At 40.0% G+C, this 16,507-nt stretch overlaps 1 protein-coding gene across 2 annotated transcripts; it reads left to right on the plus strand.

Annotated features, from left to right (window-relative positions):
* Window positions 1-2,587: 2,587 nt before the first annotated feature.
* ZNF322 (zinc finger protein 322) lies at window positions 2,588-15,420 on the plus strand. 2 transcript variants are annotated; one of them, XM_061399306.1, is made up of 3 exons: window positions 2,588-2,905; window positions 3,685-3,773; window positions 10,975-15,420. In XM_061399306.1, the coding sequence occupies exon 3, from the start codon at window positions 11,157-11,159 to the stop codon at window positions 12,363-12,365; it is 1,209 nt and encodes a 402-aa protein (XP_061255290.1). In that variant the 5' UTR covers window positions 2,588-2,905; window positions 3,685-3,773; window positions 10,975-11,156; the 3' UTR covers window positions 12,366-15,420. The 2 variants fall into 2 exon arrangements, with proteins under 2 accessions (XP_061255290.1, XP_061255291.1); XM_061399307.1 differs by having other exon boundaries at window positions 2,588-2,761.
* The last annotated feature ends 1,087 nt before the right edge of the window (window positions 15,421-16,507 follow it).

Consider the following 16,507-nt stretch of genomic DNA (forward strand, 5'->3'; position numbering starts at 1 on the left):
CTCTTCCTGCACCAGTTTCCTCCTAAGATAAAAATAATAACAAACATCTTATAGAATTTTTGTTACAAGTTAAACAGATACTAGGAGGTGCTGGTGGCTCAGTGGTAAAGAATCTGCCTACAATGCAAGAAACATGGGTTCCATCCCTGGGTGCAGCAAGATCCCCTGGAGAAGTAAATGGTGACCCACTCCACTATTCTTGCCTGGGAAACTCCATGGACAGAGGAGCCTGGCGGGCTATAGTCCTTGGGGATAGCAAAAGAGTTGGATGTGATTTAGTGACTCAACACAATAATGAGATAATACATGTAAAATGAGAACAACATCTGGAATATATCACATACTCTGAAGTTATTAAAAATGATTTCAAATATTAAAAAGGCTCTGTATAGAATATTTGGGCCTTCCTTAGAAATTTTCATTAAAAACAAACATAAAACTAAGTTGTAGCTCCTCTGGGGAAGAATTCCAGAATTAGGAACATAATTAGTTTATCTTGAACGTAAGAGTGTTAAGGTATGTTTGAGCCCTCTCAGTGTCTCTGGAGGGTATGGGGTTTGATTCTAAACATGATTTCACCCCTCCTACTGTCTTGCTGTGGCTTCTCATTTGCCCTTGGCCTCCTCAAAGTTGCTCTAGCGACAAATGGCTAACATCCGTTGGATCACCGAAAAAGCGAGAGTTCCAGAAAAACATCTACTTCTGCTTTATTGACTATGCCAAAGTCTTTGACTGTGTGGATCACAACAAGCTGTGGAAAATCCTTAAAGAGATGGAAATACCAGACCACCTGACCCGCCTCCAGAGAAATCTGTATGCAGGTCAAGAAGCAACAGTGAGAACTGGACATGGAAAAACAGACTGGTTCCAAATCCAGAAAGGAGTATGTCAAGGTTGCATATTGTCACCCTGCTTATTTAACTTCTATGCAGAGTACATTATGAGAAATGATGGACCGAATGAAGCACAAGCTGGAATCAAGATTGCCAGGAGAAATATCAATAACCTCAGATATGCAGATGATACCACCCTTATGGCAGAACGTGAAGAACTAAAAAGCCTCTTGATGAAAGTGAAAGAGGAGAGTGAAAAAGTTGGCTTAAAAGTCAACATTCAGAAAACTAAGATCATGGCATCTGGTCCCATCATTTCACAGTAAATAGATGGGAAATCAGTGGAAACAGTGTTCATTTTGGGGCAGCTTTATTTTGGGGGGCTCCAAAATCACTGCAGATGGTTACTGCAGCCATGAAATTAAAAGATGCTTGTTCCTTGGAAGAAAAGTTATGACCAACCTAGACAGCATATTAAAAAGCAGAGTAACTACTTTGCTAGCAAAGGTCCATCTAGTCAAAACTATGGTTTTTCCAGTAGTCATGTATGGATATGAAAGCTGGAGTATCAGGAAAGCTGAGCGCCAAAGAATTGATGGTTTTGAACTGTGGTGCTGGAGTAGACTCTTGAGAGTCCCTTGGACTGCAAGGAGGTCTAACCAGTCCATCCTAAAGGAAATCAGTCCTGAATATTCATTGGAAAGACTGATGCTGAAGCTGAAGCTCCATACTTCGGCCACTTGATGTGAAGAACTGACTCATTGGAAAAGACCTTGATTCTGAGAAAGACTGAAGGCGGGAGGAGAAGGGGATGACAGAGGATGAGATGGCTGGATGGCATCACCACGGACTCAGCGGATACGAGTTTGAGTAAACTCCAGGAGTTGGTGATGGACAGAGAAGCCTGGCGTGTTGCAGTCCATGGGGTTGCAAACAGTGGGACACAACTGAACGACTGAACTGAACTGAAGAGTGTTAAGACACTGATGATGCTCTCATCACTCCCTAATCTCAGTATTGTTCTCCCAATTCAAGTCTTTGTTCTCTATATTCCCAGTACTCATCCTTCCCCTTTGATGTCTGAGGGCTTTTACGAAACTTTTTTTCATTGAACAACTGAGCAGGGGGAGATGTAGATATAGATACATTTACTTCAATCTGAAAGAAAACTCATTTCTGCTCCAGCCCAAACATGTGATTACTTAAGTTGATTGCAGCCCTGGAGACAATCATAAAGGACTGGGAAACATCCTACAATCACAGCAGATCTATCCTCCTCTGCAGTTTCCTGTACCCACAAAAAGCCAACACTACCCCCTCTTTAAAGCATTTTATCCATCTCTCTGGCCACATCTTAGGTGACGGAACGCTTCCACTGTGCTTTGGGAGCCTCAATTTCTTTCAGATCCTTCCCGGGTGTTTTCCCCAGGGTCGGAGGCGTCCATCTCTTGTGACGCTACTCTGGCCTACAGTTCTCTTTCAACAGCCTTGTAGAAAGAGAACAGAAGTCGGAAACTGTAATATACACAGGGTTGCTTCTTCCTAGACAAGCTGGCAGTGGGGTCCTCTAGTCACCCTGCATACCTCCGCAGAATCAGAAAGTACCCTTAAGTACAGTCCTCTTCAGCTCCGCCCCCGGAACACCACGGTCCCTGGAGCGCAGGCGCCCCAGGGCCCCGCCCCCCATTTCAAAGGCTCGGTCCCTATTGGCCCAGAGGCCGGGGATGGAGCGCCCTGGTCTCGGAACCGGGGAGATCATGTGATTCTTGGGGGCGGGGCTGCGCCGGCCGCTTCCCAGCCAGGCTGAAAGGGCTCGGGAAGCTAGCTGGCCTTGTTGGCCCTTAAATCGCACACTGGATGGCCTGGCCCCAGCTACCCTCGCCGAGCCGCGGAAAGAAGGATGCTCCTGGCTCTCGTCGGCCTCCCAGGTTTGCTTTCCTTCTTTTCCCGAAGGTGGGCCCTTAGGTTCACCCTCCGAAGCCTGCGGCCGCAGGGAAAGCCAAACCCCGAGTGTCCGGAGAGTAACCGGAAGTGCCCTCCCAGGCAGAGGGGCGGCGCCGGCTGCAGCCGGGGTAAGCGCGGCCCGCGGGGCTTGGGAGGGGCATGGCCTGCGAGGCCCAGGGATATGTGGAGGGGTTCGGCGGGACTGGAGACCCCTCGGCCTCTGCCTGATAGGAGCAGCCTCTGTTCCTCTCGACGGTGCAGGATCTGAAACCCCCCCTGAGGGCGGACTGAAAGGTGGTCAATGAAAAGTTGAAAGAAGAGAAGCATAGTACTATGGTTCCTGGAGATAATAATAGTAAACACTGCCGGGCACTTTTTAAAGCGATCTTTATCTTGCACTCTGGGGAAAAAAAAACAAGGACGTTGAATGGAGTTCTCCACCCACCACCCATCCCCATCTTTAAGGCAGAGATCGGTTATGTTTCATCTAGTCTGTATGCAGAAGAATCTGGTTTAATCATCCCATAATTATTATTGGAAACCGACATTATATACAACTTTGTCATATGCACTTGTCAACTGCATCTGGAGGTTTATAGTGGTATAAGAATGGGTCATTGATCTAAGTGAAGATAATACACTTAGCAGAGGCGAAAAATTGAAACAAGTAGAACAGGATTCAGGGCTTTATTATGAAGTTAGTCATTACCCAGAAGGACTCTCAATATTTTGTCTGGAGCTCTCTGGGAGAAAACAATGTGAGGAGAGGTGGGAAGAGGTAAGTTATGATTGAAAGATATTGACCAGACTGGGAAGTAAAGGGAACCGATTTTTAGATGTCCAGCGCCAGAAAAATTTAAAATTTCACAAAAATTTTAAATTTCTACATTTTTTACTTTTCCTCCAGGAGAGGCAAGAATTGAGTATTGTTAATAACTGTGGACTGGAGACCTTTTGGAGCCAAAAGGAAGACAGTCTTGAGTCTTTCTTGTTACGGTAAGTAGCATAGCAAACTGTGTTTCCATATAAATGGTGGAGTTTTCGGGGACACGTGAGGGAAACTGGAGGAGAACAAGAAGAAATGGGAGAAGATACTTGGAAAGAAGATCATGACCCTTTCTTAGCTCCTGAGGTAACCCTGCCTACCAATGTTGGTGTATTTTCTACTCCTTTCCAACATGCTTATTCACCATAGGCTTTTAATTATTCCTTCATGATTGATTTGCAGCCCCCAAAAGACAGTATACTTAATGCAGGCCCTGGAGTCAGAGGATGGATATTTACATCCTGGCTCTGCTATTTACTAGCTGTGAGTTCTTAGTTATTTAACTGCCCCAAGTATCATTTTTCTATCTGTAAGGTACAAACATTCCTCATAATACCTATTTTACAATCTTGGAAAGATGAAATGAGATAATCCATGTAATCATTGAAAAATAAATGAGATAATCCCTAGCCTGGGGACTGATACATTAAGCATTAATAGATAGTGCTTTATTGACTTTAATCTGCTTGTCCCATATATCCTTTAACTGTAAGGATGGCCTTGGTCTTTGAAGTTCTACACTCAGCCTGTCTGCTTGGACTTTTACCGCCAGCCTGCCTGTTCTGTGCACTCCAATCCTAGCCATGAAGTGAGAACCAGTCTTTTCCTAGAATGAGATAAGAGAAACCTCTTAGCATAGGGTACTCTGAAGCTGAGACTTGAAGGATATATTTTGGTTTGCCATTTGAAACAGCCAGGGCTGTTAGCCTAGCCTAGATTGCTACTGAGGCTTAGAGGATAATGATGACTCTTTTTTGGTTCTGATATTCATTCATATTTTTCATTCATTCAACAGACATATTCTAGACACTAGAAATACTGCAATGAACAAAAGACTTAAGTCCTAACCATAATGAAAGTTATATTCTAATAGGAGAGAGAAACAAATGAACAGATATAAAATACCACAAAGTTGGATGATAAGTGCTCTGGAGAGAAATAATACATGCTAAGGGGACATAGCTATTTTAGTTAAAGTTGCCAAGATGTGCCTCTTTTTGAGGAAATAGTTTTCAGAGACTTGAGTCAAATAAAGGAGCAAACTCCTTGGGTGAAAAGCATTCTAGGTAGATAAAGCAAGTGTAAAGATTCTGATGTGTTATGGGAGGCAGAAAAACTATGTTAGGTGGTATAGTGAGAATCTTAGGTTTTATTGTTAGTGTGGTAGAAACAGTTACAGTATTTTTCAGTGGGGAAGTATCATGATTTACTTTAAATTTTGACAGCCAGACTGTATATTATTTTCTAGGTGCTGACATCCATCTTAAAGACTCAAATATGAATAAGAAAATGGTTTCCTTATTTTTAATTTTTTTCATTGGTGCCCTACAAATTATTGGCTGTTTAGGGCAAATATACACTCTGAACTGATAAAATTAAGGAATATTATACTTCATTTACCAGGCTATGACCACGCTCAGAATTGTGTTTATACTCTAACTCTCCTATTGACCTTAACAGTAGTACACATTTTAATAAGATAGAACTCCTGGAAAGCCACTGTCTTATAGTAGCTGTATGCATGACTCCAGAGTTTTACATAGCTGTGATTCTGAAGCCTTCCTTTTCCTTCTAACATTTCTCTGTAAATTTTTTTTTTCTAGTTTTTGCATAATCTTCATATTAATCATTAACTGATTGAGTCATTTCATTATTTATTATTTAGTTAATTATTTTAATGCATTTTGAACAAGGCTGTGTGTAAAAGACAGGCACAGACACAGAGGATGACCTCAAGAAATGGTAGGGTTTTTGTGACCCTGAAGATGGAATTAAGAAAATAATAGAACCTGCCATTTACTGAGCATCTATTAATTGAGCACCTAGGTCCTGAGCCAGGTCCTTTATTGACAGTATCCTAGTTCTCATGGCAACTCCTTAAGACATGTAATAGTATTTTCCTTATTTTATCAAAAGGGAAATGAAAGCTAAAGGAAGTAACTTACCCAAGTTCTCATAGCTACAAAAGAACATAGTGGGAATTCGAACCAAAATCTGATTCCAGGGTTTGAACATTCAACTTCAGCTAGCATAGTATACCAACTCTCAGCTCCCATGTTTTTAAAACGCAAGATAAGATACATTTAAATTTTGAAATAATTTCATATTTACAAAAAGTTGTAAAATAATATAAGAATGCTCATACACCCTTCACCCACAGTCCCTAAATGTTAACATTTTACTGTATTTATTTTATGAGTCTGTCTACTTACTCCTCTGTACATACATGTACCTCTGTGTACATTTTTTTTCTGAACCTTGTGAGAGTAAGTTACAAACATAATGCCTCATCTCAAATGATGAGAGAATTAAGTCCTAAAGTCCTAAGACATGCTAAGCCCTAAAATCCTAAGAGAATGAAATCCTAAAGTCATAGGTATTTAATGAATTAACTTCTCTCCCATGTAGTGCTGCTAGCTATATGCATCTTTGGGAGAATTAAAAAAATAGTTACTCAAATCATTTTCCATAGGGCTTCATTCTTTCCCAGAATGCTAGTTGAAAAAGCCTGTCTTAAATACTTAATTTTTTATTCCCTAAAAACAAGTCTATTCTCTTTTATTATCATTACAGTTATCAAAGTTAGGAAATTAACTTTCATATAATACTATTATCTGATCTTGAGACATTATTAGAGTTTAGCCAGTTGTTCCACTAATGTCATTTTAGGAAAAGAAGAGTTATTTTTGTTGTCCAAGATCCAATCCACCATCACCCGTTTCCTTTGATTGTCTTGTCTTTATTGTGGAACATATCCTCAGATTTTGTCTTCCATAACTTTGACTTTTTTTTTTAAGTTTAAGCCATTTATTTGGCAGAATTTCCTTCAATTTTGCTTTGTCTAGAGTTTCCTCCTGATGAGATTCAGGTTACAATGTTTAATGTTCTGTTCCTCTCTTTGTATCATATTAGGAGACAATTTTTTATCTTGTTATTGATGACGTTAACTGATCATTAGTTAAGATGGCATCTTCCAGGTTTCTGTGAAATTACTTTTTTTGTGTGTTTGTAATTATTAAATGTCTAGTGGGGAGATATATTCTGATTGTGTAAATATCCTGATTCTCAAAACTTTTTATCCACTGTATTTTTGCCTGAAACAATTGTTGCTCTTCTTTTGATTAGACATGTGATGTTTTTAATTCCATCATTTCATCTACATTTAATTGTTGGCTTCTTTAATAAAGGAAAAAACTTTCCCTTCCCCTTTTATATTCACTTTTTAAATGAGTATGGATTCATCGATTCTTACTGTATTACTAATTTATTACTGTCAGTATTTATTTTGATGTTGTTTGTTGCAGATTTGTGTAGTGGCAGCCCCTTCAGTGAGGCTTCTGGTCCTCTTAGCATATTATCACCACTCTTTGAGCACTTCCTTGTTTTCTGGAACAACAAGATGTACCAGGTTCATTGTGTACTTTCTAAACCCTGAAATTAGCCATTTCTCCAGTGAGCCCTGGTTACTTTCAGTGGGAAATGGTGTTTAGAAACCAAAATCTGAGTGCTTGGTATGCTGATTACTACTGGGATTTCATTGTTTCTGTGATCTCTCAGCAGACATTAGGAGACCAAAAAGAAAAATACTTTAACATTTCTGTTTTCTCTGTGTATACTTCAAAACTTTGACTTCCCACTGATACTTGTAATTCCAGTTAAACACTGTAGATACAGAGTTCATTCTAGCCTTTCGCTTTTCTATGTTTCTGACTCCCTTGTCTGACAGTGAGACATCTGCTTGCCTTTATATTTACTTATTTTGTCATTCCTAGTCTGTGCATTAAGTAGTGAACCTTTACCAACATGGGGGAAAACTCCTACTAATTATAGTTCAGTAATTGTTTGTAGTTCTATTTATCTTTAGTTTGAGTTTATATAATTCTAATACTGTATTGCAGAATTTTTTGAGTTATTTCCCTCCTGGGTGGTTTTATTATTAATTTGAAATACAGACTTCTTTGTTTTTATTTGAATTTTATTTGAATTCTATTTTAATTATTTTCTCCCCTAGCTTTTCTGTTTATTTATTGAATATGTGAAATGTAACAGTTTAAAAAGTTAAAATGTGTGTTTTTACAAAAATATGTACTAAAGAAGCGTATGATTCTCTTTCCTTCACCCTTTGCTACCAGTTTCACTTTCCTGTCCTTTTGATCCCATTTCCATCTGCCTTGTAATAACCAAACTCATTAGTTCTGTCTTTTCTGAGTTTCTTTTTGACCAAATGCATAGATCCATGTGTAATTTTTTAAGTTCTACTTCATTCTTACAGAAAATATAGCATACTGTTTTACACCAGTGCTTTCTAAAATTTACAGTTTATCCTGAAAACTGCCCCACATCAGTTCAGAAAAGTAACCTTCATCCTGTTTCACAGCTACAGAGTACCTCATTATATGTGAACATACTTGCTCTGTGCCAGACACTGTCACAGGTGCTAGAGAAACAGCAACAAATGAAATGAACTAAAATCCTTGTCCTTTAAGGGGCTTACATTGTCCGGAGAAAAATAAGACATGAAACGAGAGGAGGGGTGTTGCATGTGTGGGTCATCTGGGATGGAGATGTGTCATAATTTAAAATAGGATGGTCAGTTATGGCTTTAATGAGAATATGACAATTTATCAAAGATTAGAGTGAGATGAGAAAGGGAACTTTGAAGATCTTGAGGATGAGCACTTTAGCAGGGAGAGACTTACAAGCATAAAGACCTTGAAATGGAAGTGAACCTGGATTGTTTGAACAAAAGCAAGGAGAGCAAGATGACTGGCATACAGTACAGATGAGAAGAGCAGGGAAGTGTGTCAGAGGGGTAGCTAGGAGTCAGATTTCCTAGGGGCTTATAGGTTCTAATAGGAGCAGTTTTGTTGGAGCAGTGAAAGTGAGTATTTGTAGTATGTTCCAGAAACCTTGATAAGATTTAAGATAAGAATTAAAGACAATGAACAGATTGATTTCTTTTGAGGAATTTTGCTGTAAAGAGAAAGAAGTGAAAGTAGCTTGAGGATGAAGTGGTTGAGAGAAGTTTCTTGTTGGTGCTTTTGTTTTAGGAGCGGTAACAGCTAGTTTGCTGATTAGTATGATTCAGTAGTAAAGAACAAATTGGTATTGCAGGAGAGAGAGGACAGAATTGCAGGAGTGATGTCCTTGTGGTGAAAAGGGGGTGGAATCCAGTACCCCGACCAACAGATTGTCCTTAGATTGAGCGGGGGCAGTTTGTCATCCATGGTAACAGAAGGAAAGATGGAGTGCATGACCACACTTGCAAGAGGTTGGTTGTTGTGGTGGGAGCACGTACAAGTGTTTTTTGTGTTTTTGTTTTTTTCCTTCCTTAGATTTTTCTCGGTAAAATAGAAAGCACAGTCATCAGTTTTTATTCCCTAGGTGACAGAGGAGGGGGTTTGAATATATGAGAAGGTCAAACATGAAATGATCATTGAAAAGAGTAAGTGTGAAGGATATGGAAAATGGTGTTTCTTCCCTTCTGTTTCTCATGTTTCTTCTTTAGTATATCATTGGTAGTTGATAAATGCTGCTGCTGCTAAGTTGCCTCAGTTGTGTCCGACTCTGCAGCCCCATAGACGGCAGCCCACCAGGCTCTGCTGTCCCTGGGATTCTCCAGGCAAGAACACTGGAGTGGGTTGCCATTTCCTTCTCCAATGCATGAAAGTGAAAAGTGAAAGTGAAGTCGCTCAGTCATGTCTGACTCTTAGCGACCCCATGGACTGCAGCCTACCAGGCTCCTCCGTCCATGGGATTTCCAGGCAAGAGTACTGGAGTGGGTTGCCATTGCCTTCTCCGAGTTGATAAATACAATAGCTTATTACTTTTATCTTTTTCTCCCTTGAATCAGCCCATTGTTTTCCTTAGTGTTAGTCTATATTCCTGTATTTCCTGTTGGGCTTGAATGTTTAACTTATCTAGTGGTGTAGCCCTACAAAAGATAGGGCCTGAGTAGAAAGACCTCAGGAAGCTCAGTAATAAAGAATCCGCCTGCCAATGCAGGAGACAAGGGTTCAGTCCCTGGGTCAGGAAGATCCCCTGGAGAAGCAAATAGCAACCCACTCCATATTCTTGCCTGAGAAATTGCATGGACAGAGGAGCCTGGTGGGCTACAGTCCATGGGGTTGCAAAAGATTTGGACACGACTTGGTGACTAAACAACAACAACAGCAAGACCTCAATGTCTCTCTTCTGTCTGTCTCTCCTTTTTAATCTCCTAGTCATTTGAAGATGTGATTGTCTGCCTTACTGGGGAGGAGGAGTAGAGTGGTTAGACTCTGAGCACAGGGCCCTTTTCAATAATGTTATAAAGGAGAATTATATAATTGTGATCTTTCTGTGTATAAGGACTTCTTTAAGATGCTCAATCTTTGGATATTTCCATACATGTGCATCCCTCTAAAAACAAGAAAACCTGTTCCATATTTCTTCACTGTACAAAGAAAAGCCTGGCATTAAAGACAGATTTGAAGCCCAGGCTTTTAGCTACAGTCATTTTTCTTTTTGAGCAAGGTTTGTGCTCTTATGATCATATCAAAGCAGAATCTTAGATCCCTTTATCATAATAGTTATTATAAGAGCTAACACAGAATGCTTACCATGAAATACTGATTAACTTATTATTCAACTCAATGATGTGAGGTTAACTTCCATCATTCATCCATTTTATAAATGAAAAAACTAGCTACAGAGTGATTAAGAAACTTGCCAGACATCACACAGCTAGGATGATAGTAAGAGAAACTTTTCTTTCTCTTTACACTGAGAATTCTAATAATCAGTAACCATTTCCTTCCAAACGTTCTACAGAAAGGACTGCACAGGTATTCATAGTCCCTTTTGGGTTGTTTTCCTCAAGAGCAGGCATATTAGTTATTAGATGTCTTGACTACTCAGTTGAACCAAGGGAAGAGGAGGAATCCTGGTTTTGAGATCACTTGAGTTGATTAAAGAAACAATTCTTTCTGGTACTTTCCATGTATGTGTTGCTGATTTGTTTTAGTTAGAGAAAAACCACTGCTGTCAACCCCTGTAAAACGTAGAGCACTTGTGGAATTTGATGCAGAAATTCTGTCTTTTCTACAGCAATTTTAATTGTGAGCATTTTAGTTATGGAAATATAAATAATATTTCTTCTTTGTCTAACAGGGTTGTAAATACCACATAAGGAACGAGTGCATGTGATGCTGGAAACTTGTAAAGAGGAACTGCTCATGACTGAAAGGCCTAAGACAGATGTATCTTTCAAGTTCTTATCGAGAAAATGACTGTGAAGAAAATGATGGGTCAGGAAGACCAGTGGAAAACTCCCTAGGAGAGAGCCATAGAAAATGTACACTTCAGAAGAGAGATATAATCAGAGAACTCAAAAAAGGAAAATATATCATGTATGCCCTCAGAAGGGTAAAAAGATTTTTATTCATGTGCATGAGATTACTCAAATAGATGATCAGATATACGAGTGCCTTGAACGTGAGCAAAACTTTTGTGAAAACTTAGCTCTTATTATGTGTGAGAGAACCCACACTGGGGAGAAACCTTATAGACGTGATATGTGTGAGAAAACCTTTATCCAAAGCTCAGATCTTATTTCACATCAGAGGATCCACAGTTATGAGAAACCTTATAAATGTAGCAAATGTGAGAAGAGCTTTTGGCACCACTTAGCCCTTTCAGGACACCAGAGAACGCATGCAGGTAAAAAATTCTATACATGTGATATCTGTGGCAAGAATTTTGGTCAGAGCTCTGATCTGCTTGTCCACCAGCGAAGCCATACAGGCGAGAAACCTTATCTGTGTAGTGAGTGTGATAAATGCTTCAGCCGAAGTACAAACCTCATAAGGCATCGAAGAACTCACACGGGTGAGAAACCGTTTAAGTGTCTGGAGTGTGAAAAAGCTTTTAGTGGGAAATCCGATCTTATTAGCCACCAGAGAACTCACACTGGTGAAAGACCCTACAAATGTAATAAGTGTGAGAAAAGTTACCGACACCGGTCAGCCTTCATTGTTCATAAAAGAGTACATACTGGGGAGAAGCCCTATAAGTGTGGTGCCTGTGAGAAATGCTTTGGCCAGAAATCAGACCTTATTGTACACCAGAGAGTCCACACAGGTGAGAAGCCGTATAAATGCTTGGAATGTATGAGAAGTTTTACCCGGAGTGCCAACCTCATCAGGCACCAGGCAACTCACACTCACACTTTTAAATGCCTTGAATATGAGAAGAGCTTCAGCTGTAGTTCAGACCTTATTGTGCATCAAAGAATTCACATGGAAGAGAAACCACATCAGTGGTCTGCATGTGACAGTGGCTTCCTCCTAGGCATGGACTTCGTTGCCCAACAGAAAATGAGAACTCAGACAGAGGAGTTGCATTATAAGTACAGTGTCTGTGATAAAAGCTTTCATCAGAGCTCAGCCCTTCTTCAACATCAGACAATCCACTTCGGTGAAAAACCATATATCTGTAATGTGGCTGAGAAAGGTCTTGAGCTCAGCCCTCCCAATGTATCAGAAGCCTCACAGATGTCTTGACCAGACAAGAAGTTGTTATACCATTAAAAAAAAAAAAAGATGTATTTACAATGTAAGAGAACTCATTTAAGATGGAGAACTCAAACTCAGACTTTCCTCAGAGCTCAGACTTTATTGGGGACCAGAAAATCTGCAGTTGTAGGAACTTGAGAAATGGTTTGACCAGAGAGCTGTCTTTATAGAACCGTATCAATCACTCCAGTGAGAAACCTTACAAATGCCCTGAGTTTTTGGAAAACCTCAGTCCAAGCTCATGTCTGATCACCCACAAGAGGATTTATACAGGTGGGAAACTTACAAGTTCAGTGAATGTGAGAAAGCTATCTAGCAATGCTCACCTCTCCTCATTCCAAGAGAATTCAGATCAGAGGATGATATTTTTTTAATGCCCTGTGAAACAGTGCTTCAGACAGTATGCACGCCTCATTGGACATCAGAAAGCCCCACTGGAAAGAAACCCCAACAGTTGTGAAAAAAGCCTCTTAACATAACTGTGACTTTATTACCTATCAGAGAAGCCATACAGGTGAAAATTTGTGTATTTGCCTTGAATGTGGCAAAAGCATTAAGTGGAGAGCTTTCTTGGGTTTGCAACCCACGCCACCCACCCCCACCCCCCACCCCCCCCGCCAAAAAAAAAAATCTGATGAAGGACCTTATGAATTCTCAGAATGAGAAAAACTTCTGTCAATGATCAGTTCTTGTACACCAGGGGACTTGTATAAGTGAAAGACCCTATAAATAACCCTAAGTCTGGGGGGAAAAAAAATCCTTGCAGGAAATCTCTACCTTATTGGGCCCCAAAGAAACTACTCTGGAGAGCATTTTGTAGACCTCTAAAGAGGTCTAACTCGATTGTGTACATTTAATAGGTATGAGAAGAACTGTTCTCATAGTTAGTTGACCCCTGTAGTAGAGATGACTTTTAATGGAGTCGACATGCAAACCGTTTTGTTTAGATTCCCAGAAACGTTTTCTGGGAAGAGCTAGAGCAGGTCAGAGTAGGCCTGATGGGTAACTCAGGTAAAGATGCTTTTCTTTTATCTGAACCACTGAATGATTGCTTTACTTTCAGTTTTTAAAATTTGGAACTCCAATAAAAGGAAGGACTGTAATTGAGATAGAAAGTGTGGCATGTGTTACTGTTGGGGAAAGAAGTACATTGACTTTGCCTCTGTTGATTTTCTAATTCTCGGGTAGAACGGGGACTAGTGTGTTGATACCAGCATGGGAACCTTCTGCTGGTTGTGAAAAGAACTAAACAACTGGGGAGTAGTTATCCTAGATCAAAACACTCCCCAGAATTTCCCCTTTGGAGGACCAACCTCATAATAAGGCAGAATGTTCAACATTTTACTTGGTGTGAATTGAGGCATACCTTCAGTCCTCGCCCTAAAATATCTTTTGGACTATTACTTGTATTTGCAATTTCAGCTCTAGAGATTTGTTTGTTATCAACAGAGAAGTGCAAATTCCAGGATGATCATTATGATTTTGCTAGTTGCCATATTTTTGTGACTTCATTTATCATGTTTCTTTCAATGGTAAGATATACTCAATCAACTCCTTGCAAAGTGTTTAAGGGAAGGCTGACAGACTCAAGTCTGAGTCAGCACAGAGTAAAACACATACTGATGCGTTATTAATGGAGAAACGACTAATTTTAAGAATCCTGACTAAAAAGCTGGTAATGTTTCTTTTTCCCCCCACTCCATCATCCTGTTTATAGCAAATCCAAGCCTCATAATGATATACCTTTCATTTACTTTGGTTCTGCCAAGGAAAGAGAATACTTTTTTATTTCTGGGGAAAAGACAAGTCACCACAATATAAGGTGTACATTTGGCTTGTAAAATAGGATTCTAAATGCTAGAAGGGAAAAGGAGTTGGCATTCATCAGAGGTTTCAGGATAGGCACTTATCTCCAATTTAGTATAATTATGATTACCTTTAACATTCTCTGGAAACACTAATTAATTCAGGGATCTATAAATGCATGCTTGTGAGGTTTTTTTCCCCCCTTCCCTCAGATTAAAAGACATTTAATATAAATACTTAGGAGTCCTACAGTCTTTGGTACTGTAGACTGGTGAATAAATATTTGCGGTCCTCTGATACATCTTAGCAGATCCTGAACTCTAGAAGCATTGGTGTTTGGACTCATGGGGGTGGCCAGCTGCTAGACTGCCACCTTGCGTATGGCTCCAAGCTTTGATCCTAATGACAGGTTGGTGACCTTGATAATCTTAGGGTCAGAGGATATAACATAGTGATAAGGAATTTGATTCTAGGCTGTTTTTTCTTTCTTTTAGAAAACAGATCCTGGAAGTTTATTTGATCTGATGTGTTTTAGTAATTTTCATTAGCTCTTACACCATAAAAACTTGCTCTGTGTGATAAAACACACAAGATATATTTGTTTCTTTTTGATGAAAATCATGCCTGTCACTAGTATATATTTGACAGTTGTAATTTTTAAAATAGTATTGGATGTATGGCTTGGTGGTGATGAAAATTAGTCCTTATGGCTACTTGTTAGTCATTAGAACTTGGAGAAGGGCACAGTTGTTAACTTTGGTGGGGCAATGACCTGCCCCTTTCAACTAATCTTACTGGTAATTGTCTCTAGTCTTTAAGTAAATTAAGGATGGACCATCCCTCAACCAAAACTTTGAGGGTATGAAATAGGTCTGAGGGCTTTTAACCATGGGGGAAAAAAGGGTGTTGGTATTACTCATAGAATAACCTGAGGTTGGAGAGGACCACTTAGGAGCCTGTAACCAAAACTAGAAGGTAACTTCTGGAATGGAGGGAGGTTCTCTTGAGACAGTGCCAACCTAAATCTACCTCAGGTAAGTAGTTAGAGGAACTTTATCAAGATTTCAGACCAAACAAGACACTTGTATTCAGTCAGTGTATTCCTATGCTTTCATGTTTTTGTTTTCCCTTAATTCTTAAATAAAAACATTGTTCTGAAAACTCCATCTTTGCCTCCACTGTACCAAAAAGCGTTTCCCTTTCATTTGTGTTACAATAAAGCAGATGTTCAAGAATCCTTACAGTGTGTACATATATTAAGCCATCATCATGTATACTTTAAATACCTTATATTTTATTTGTCAGTTACATTTCAATAAAGCTAGGGGAAAAGAATAAAGTGGATATTCATGTGACCCTTAGGCCTGCTGGTGACACTAGCCATTGGACCATCGCTTGAATTCCAGGAATTTTTAAAAAATAGGATCCTGGGAATTTTTGATGTTAAAGAGGGTGAATGGAAACCTGGAAGGGATTACTGTCTTTGCTGTAGACTTTGCATCCTATTGGAGCCTCCCCACTGCATTACATACCAAGTGTGGGGAGGAGTAATAGCTTAAACTAACCATATGTGGGCTAAAACTCAGAAGCCAGCAAAACTGTGAGTAAGCTACACCCTCAAAGGACAATTTTTGAACTTTCAATTCCCAGTAAGAAGAATCCACATATGACTCCAGTTGTACCTTTCTCCCACCTTGTCTTATCATTTGTTGGAGATGGCAAAAATGATGGCATTGGTGTTCCTCCCATTACAAAGTTTGCTCCAGTTTACATCTATTTGCTCTGTCACAGAATAGGTCCCAGCGTTTTAAGGGGGTCTCACTGTGGGAAAAGAATAATAAGAGTTAAGACAGTTTGGGTTGTCTGAAATTTGGATTGGTGAAAAGGGGAAGGGACAATGGTACAATTTCAAGGCCTGTGGCTTTCATGCTTATTCCCTGCCCACCCCCCACCCCACACACCCCCCACCCCTGCGCCCCACTTAAAGTGATGCTGGGCTGTGGTGAAAAATATTTCTGGAAAAAACTCTAGTCACATCCCTTACAAATAAGTAGAGGAGGGATGGTGCCACACTGTCTCTGGGGTAGAAGAAGGGAAAGGTGCTTCCCAGGACACACACATGCCACCGGAGTTGAAATAGTTCACATTGCTTCCGAGATGACGGGGGTGGGGCGGATTTGTAATGCAACTGAAGCTTTCTTGTTTCACGCCCCAAACGTTAGCTTGTGTTGTTACTCTACCCAAGTGGAGACTTGAACTTAAAAGTGAGGGAGCCTGAAGGCTGTTAACCCTTGCAGAAAGAATCCCTTTTCCACCCGGCAGAG

This window comes from Bos javanicus, chromosome 23 (assembly GCF_032452875.1).
Source record: "Bos javanicus breed banteng chromosome 23, ARS-OSU_banteng_1.0, whole genome shotgun sequence".
NCBI lineage: Eukaryota > Metazoa > Chordata > Mammalia > Artiodactyla > Bovidae > Bos > Bos javanicus.

What these genes read in the sequence shown, in the direction of transcription:
- ZNF322 (XM_061399306.1), top strand. Translation starts at nt 11,157, where the DNA reads ATGTACACTTCAGAAGAGAGATATAATCAGAGAACTCAAAAAAGGAAA.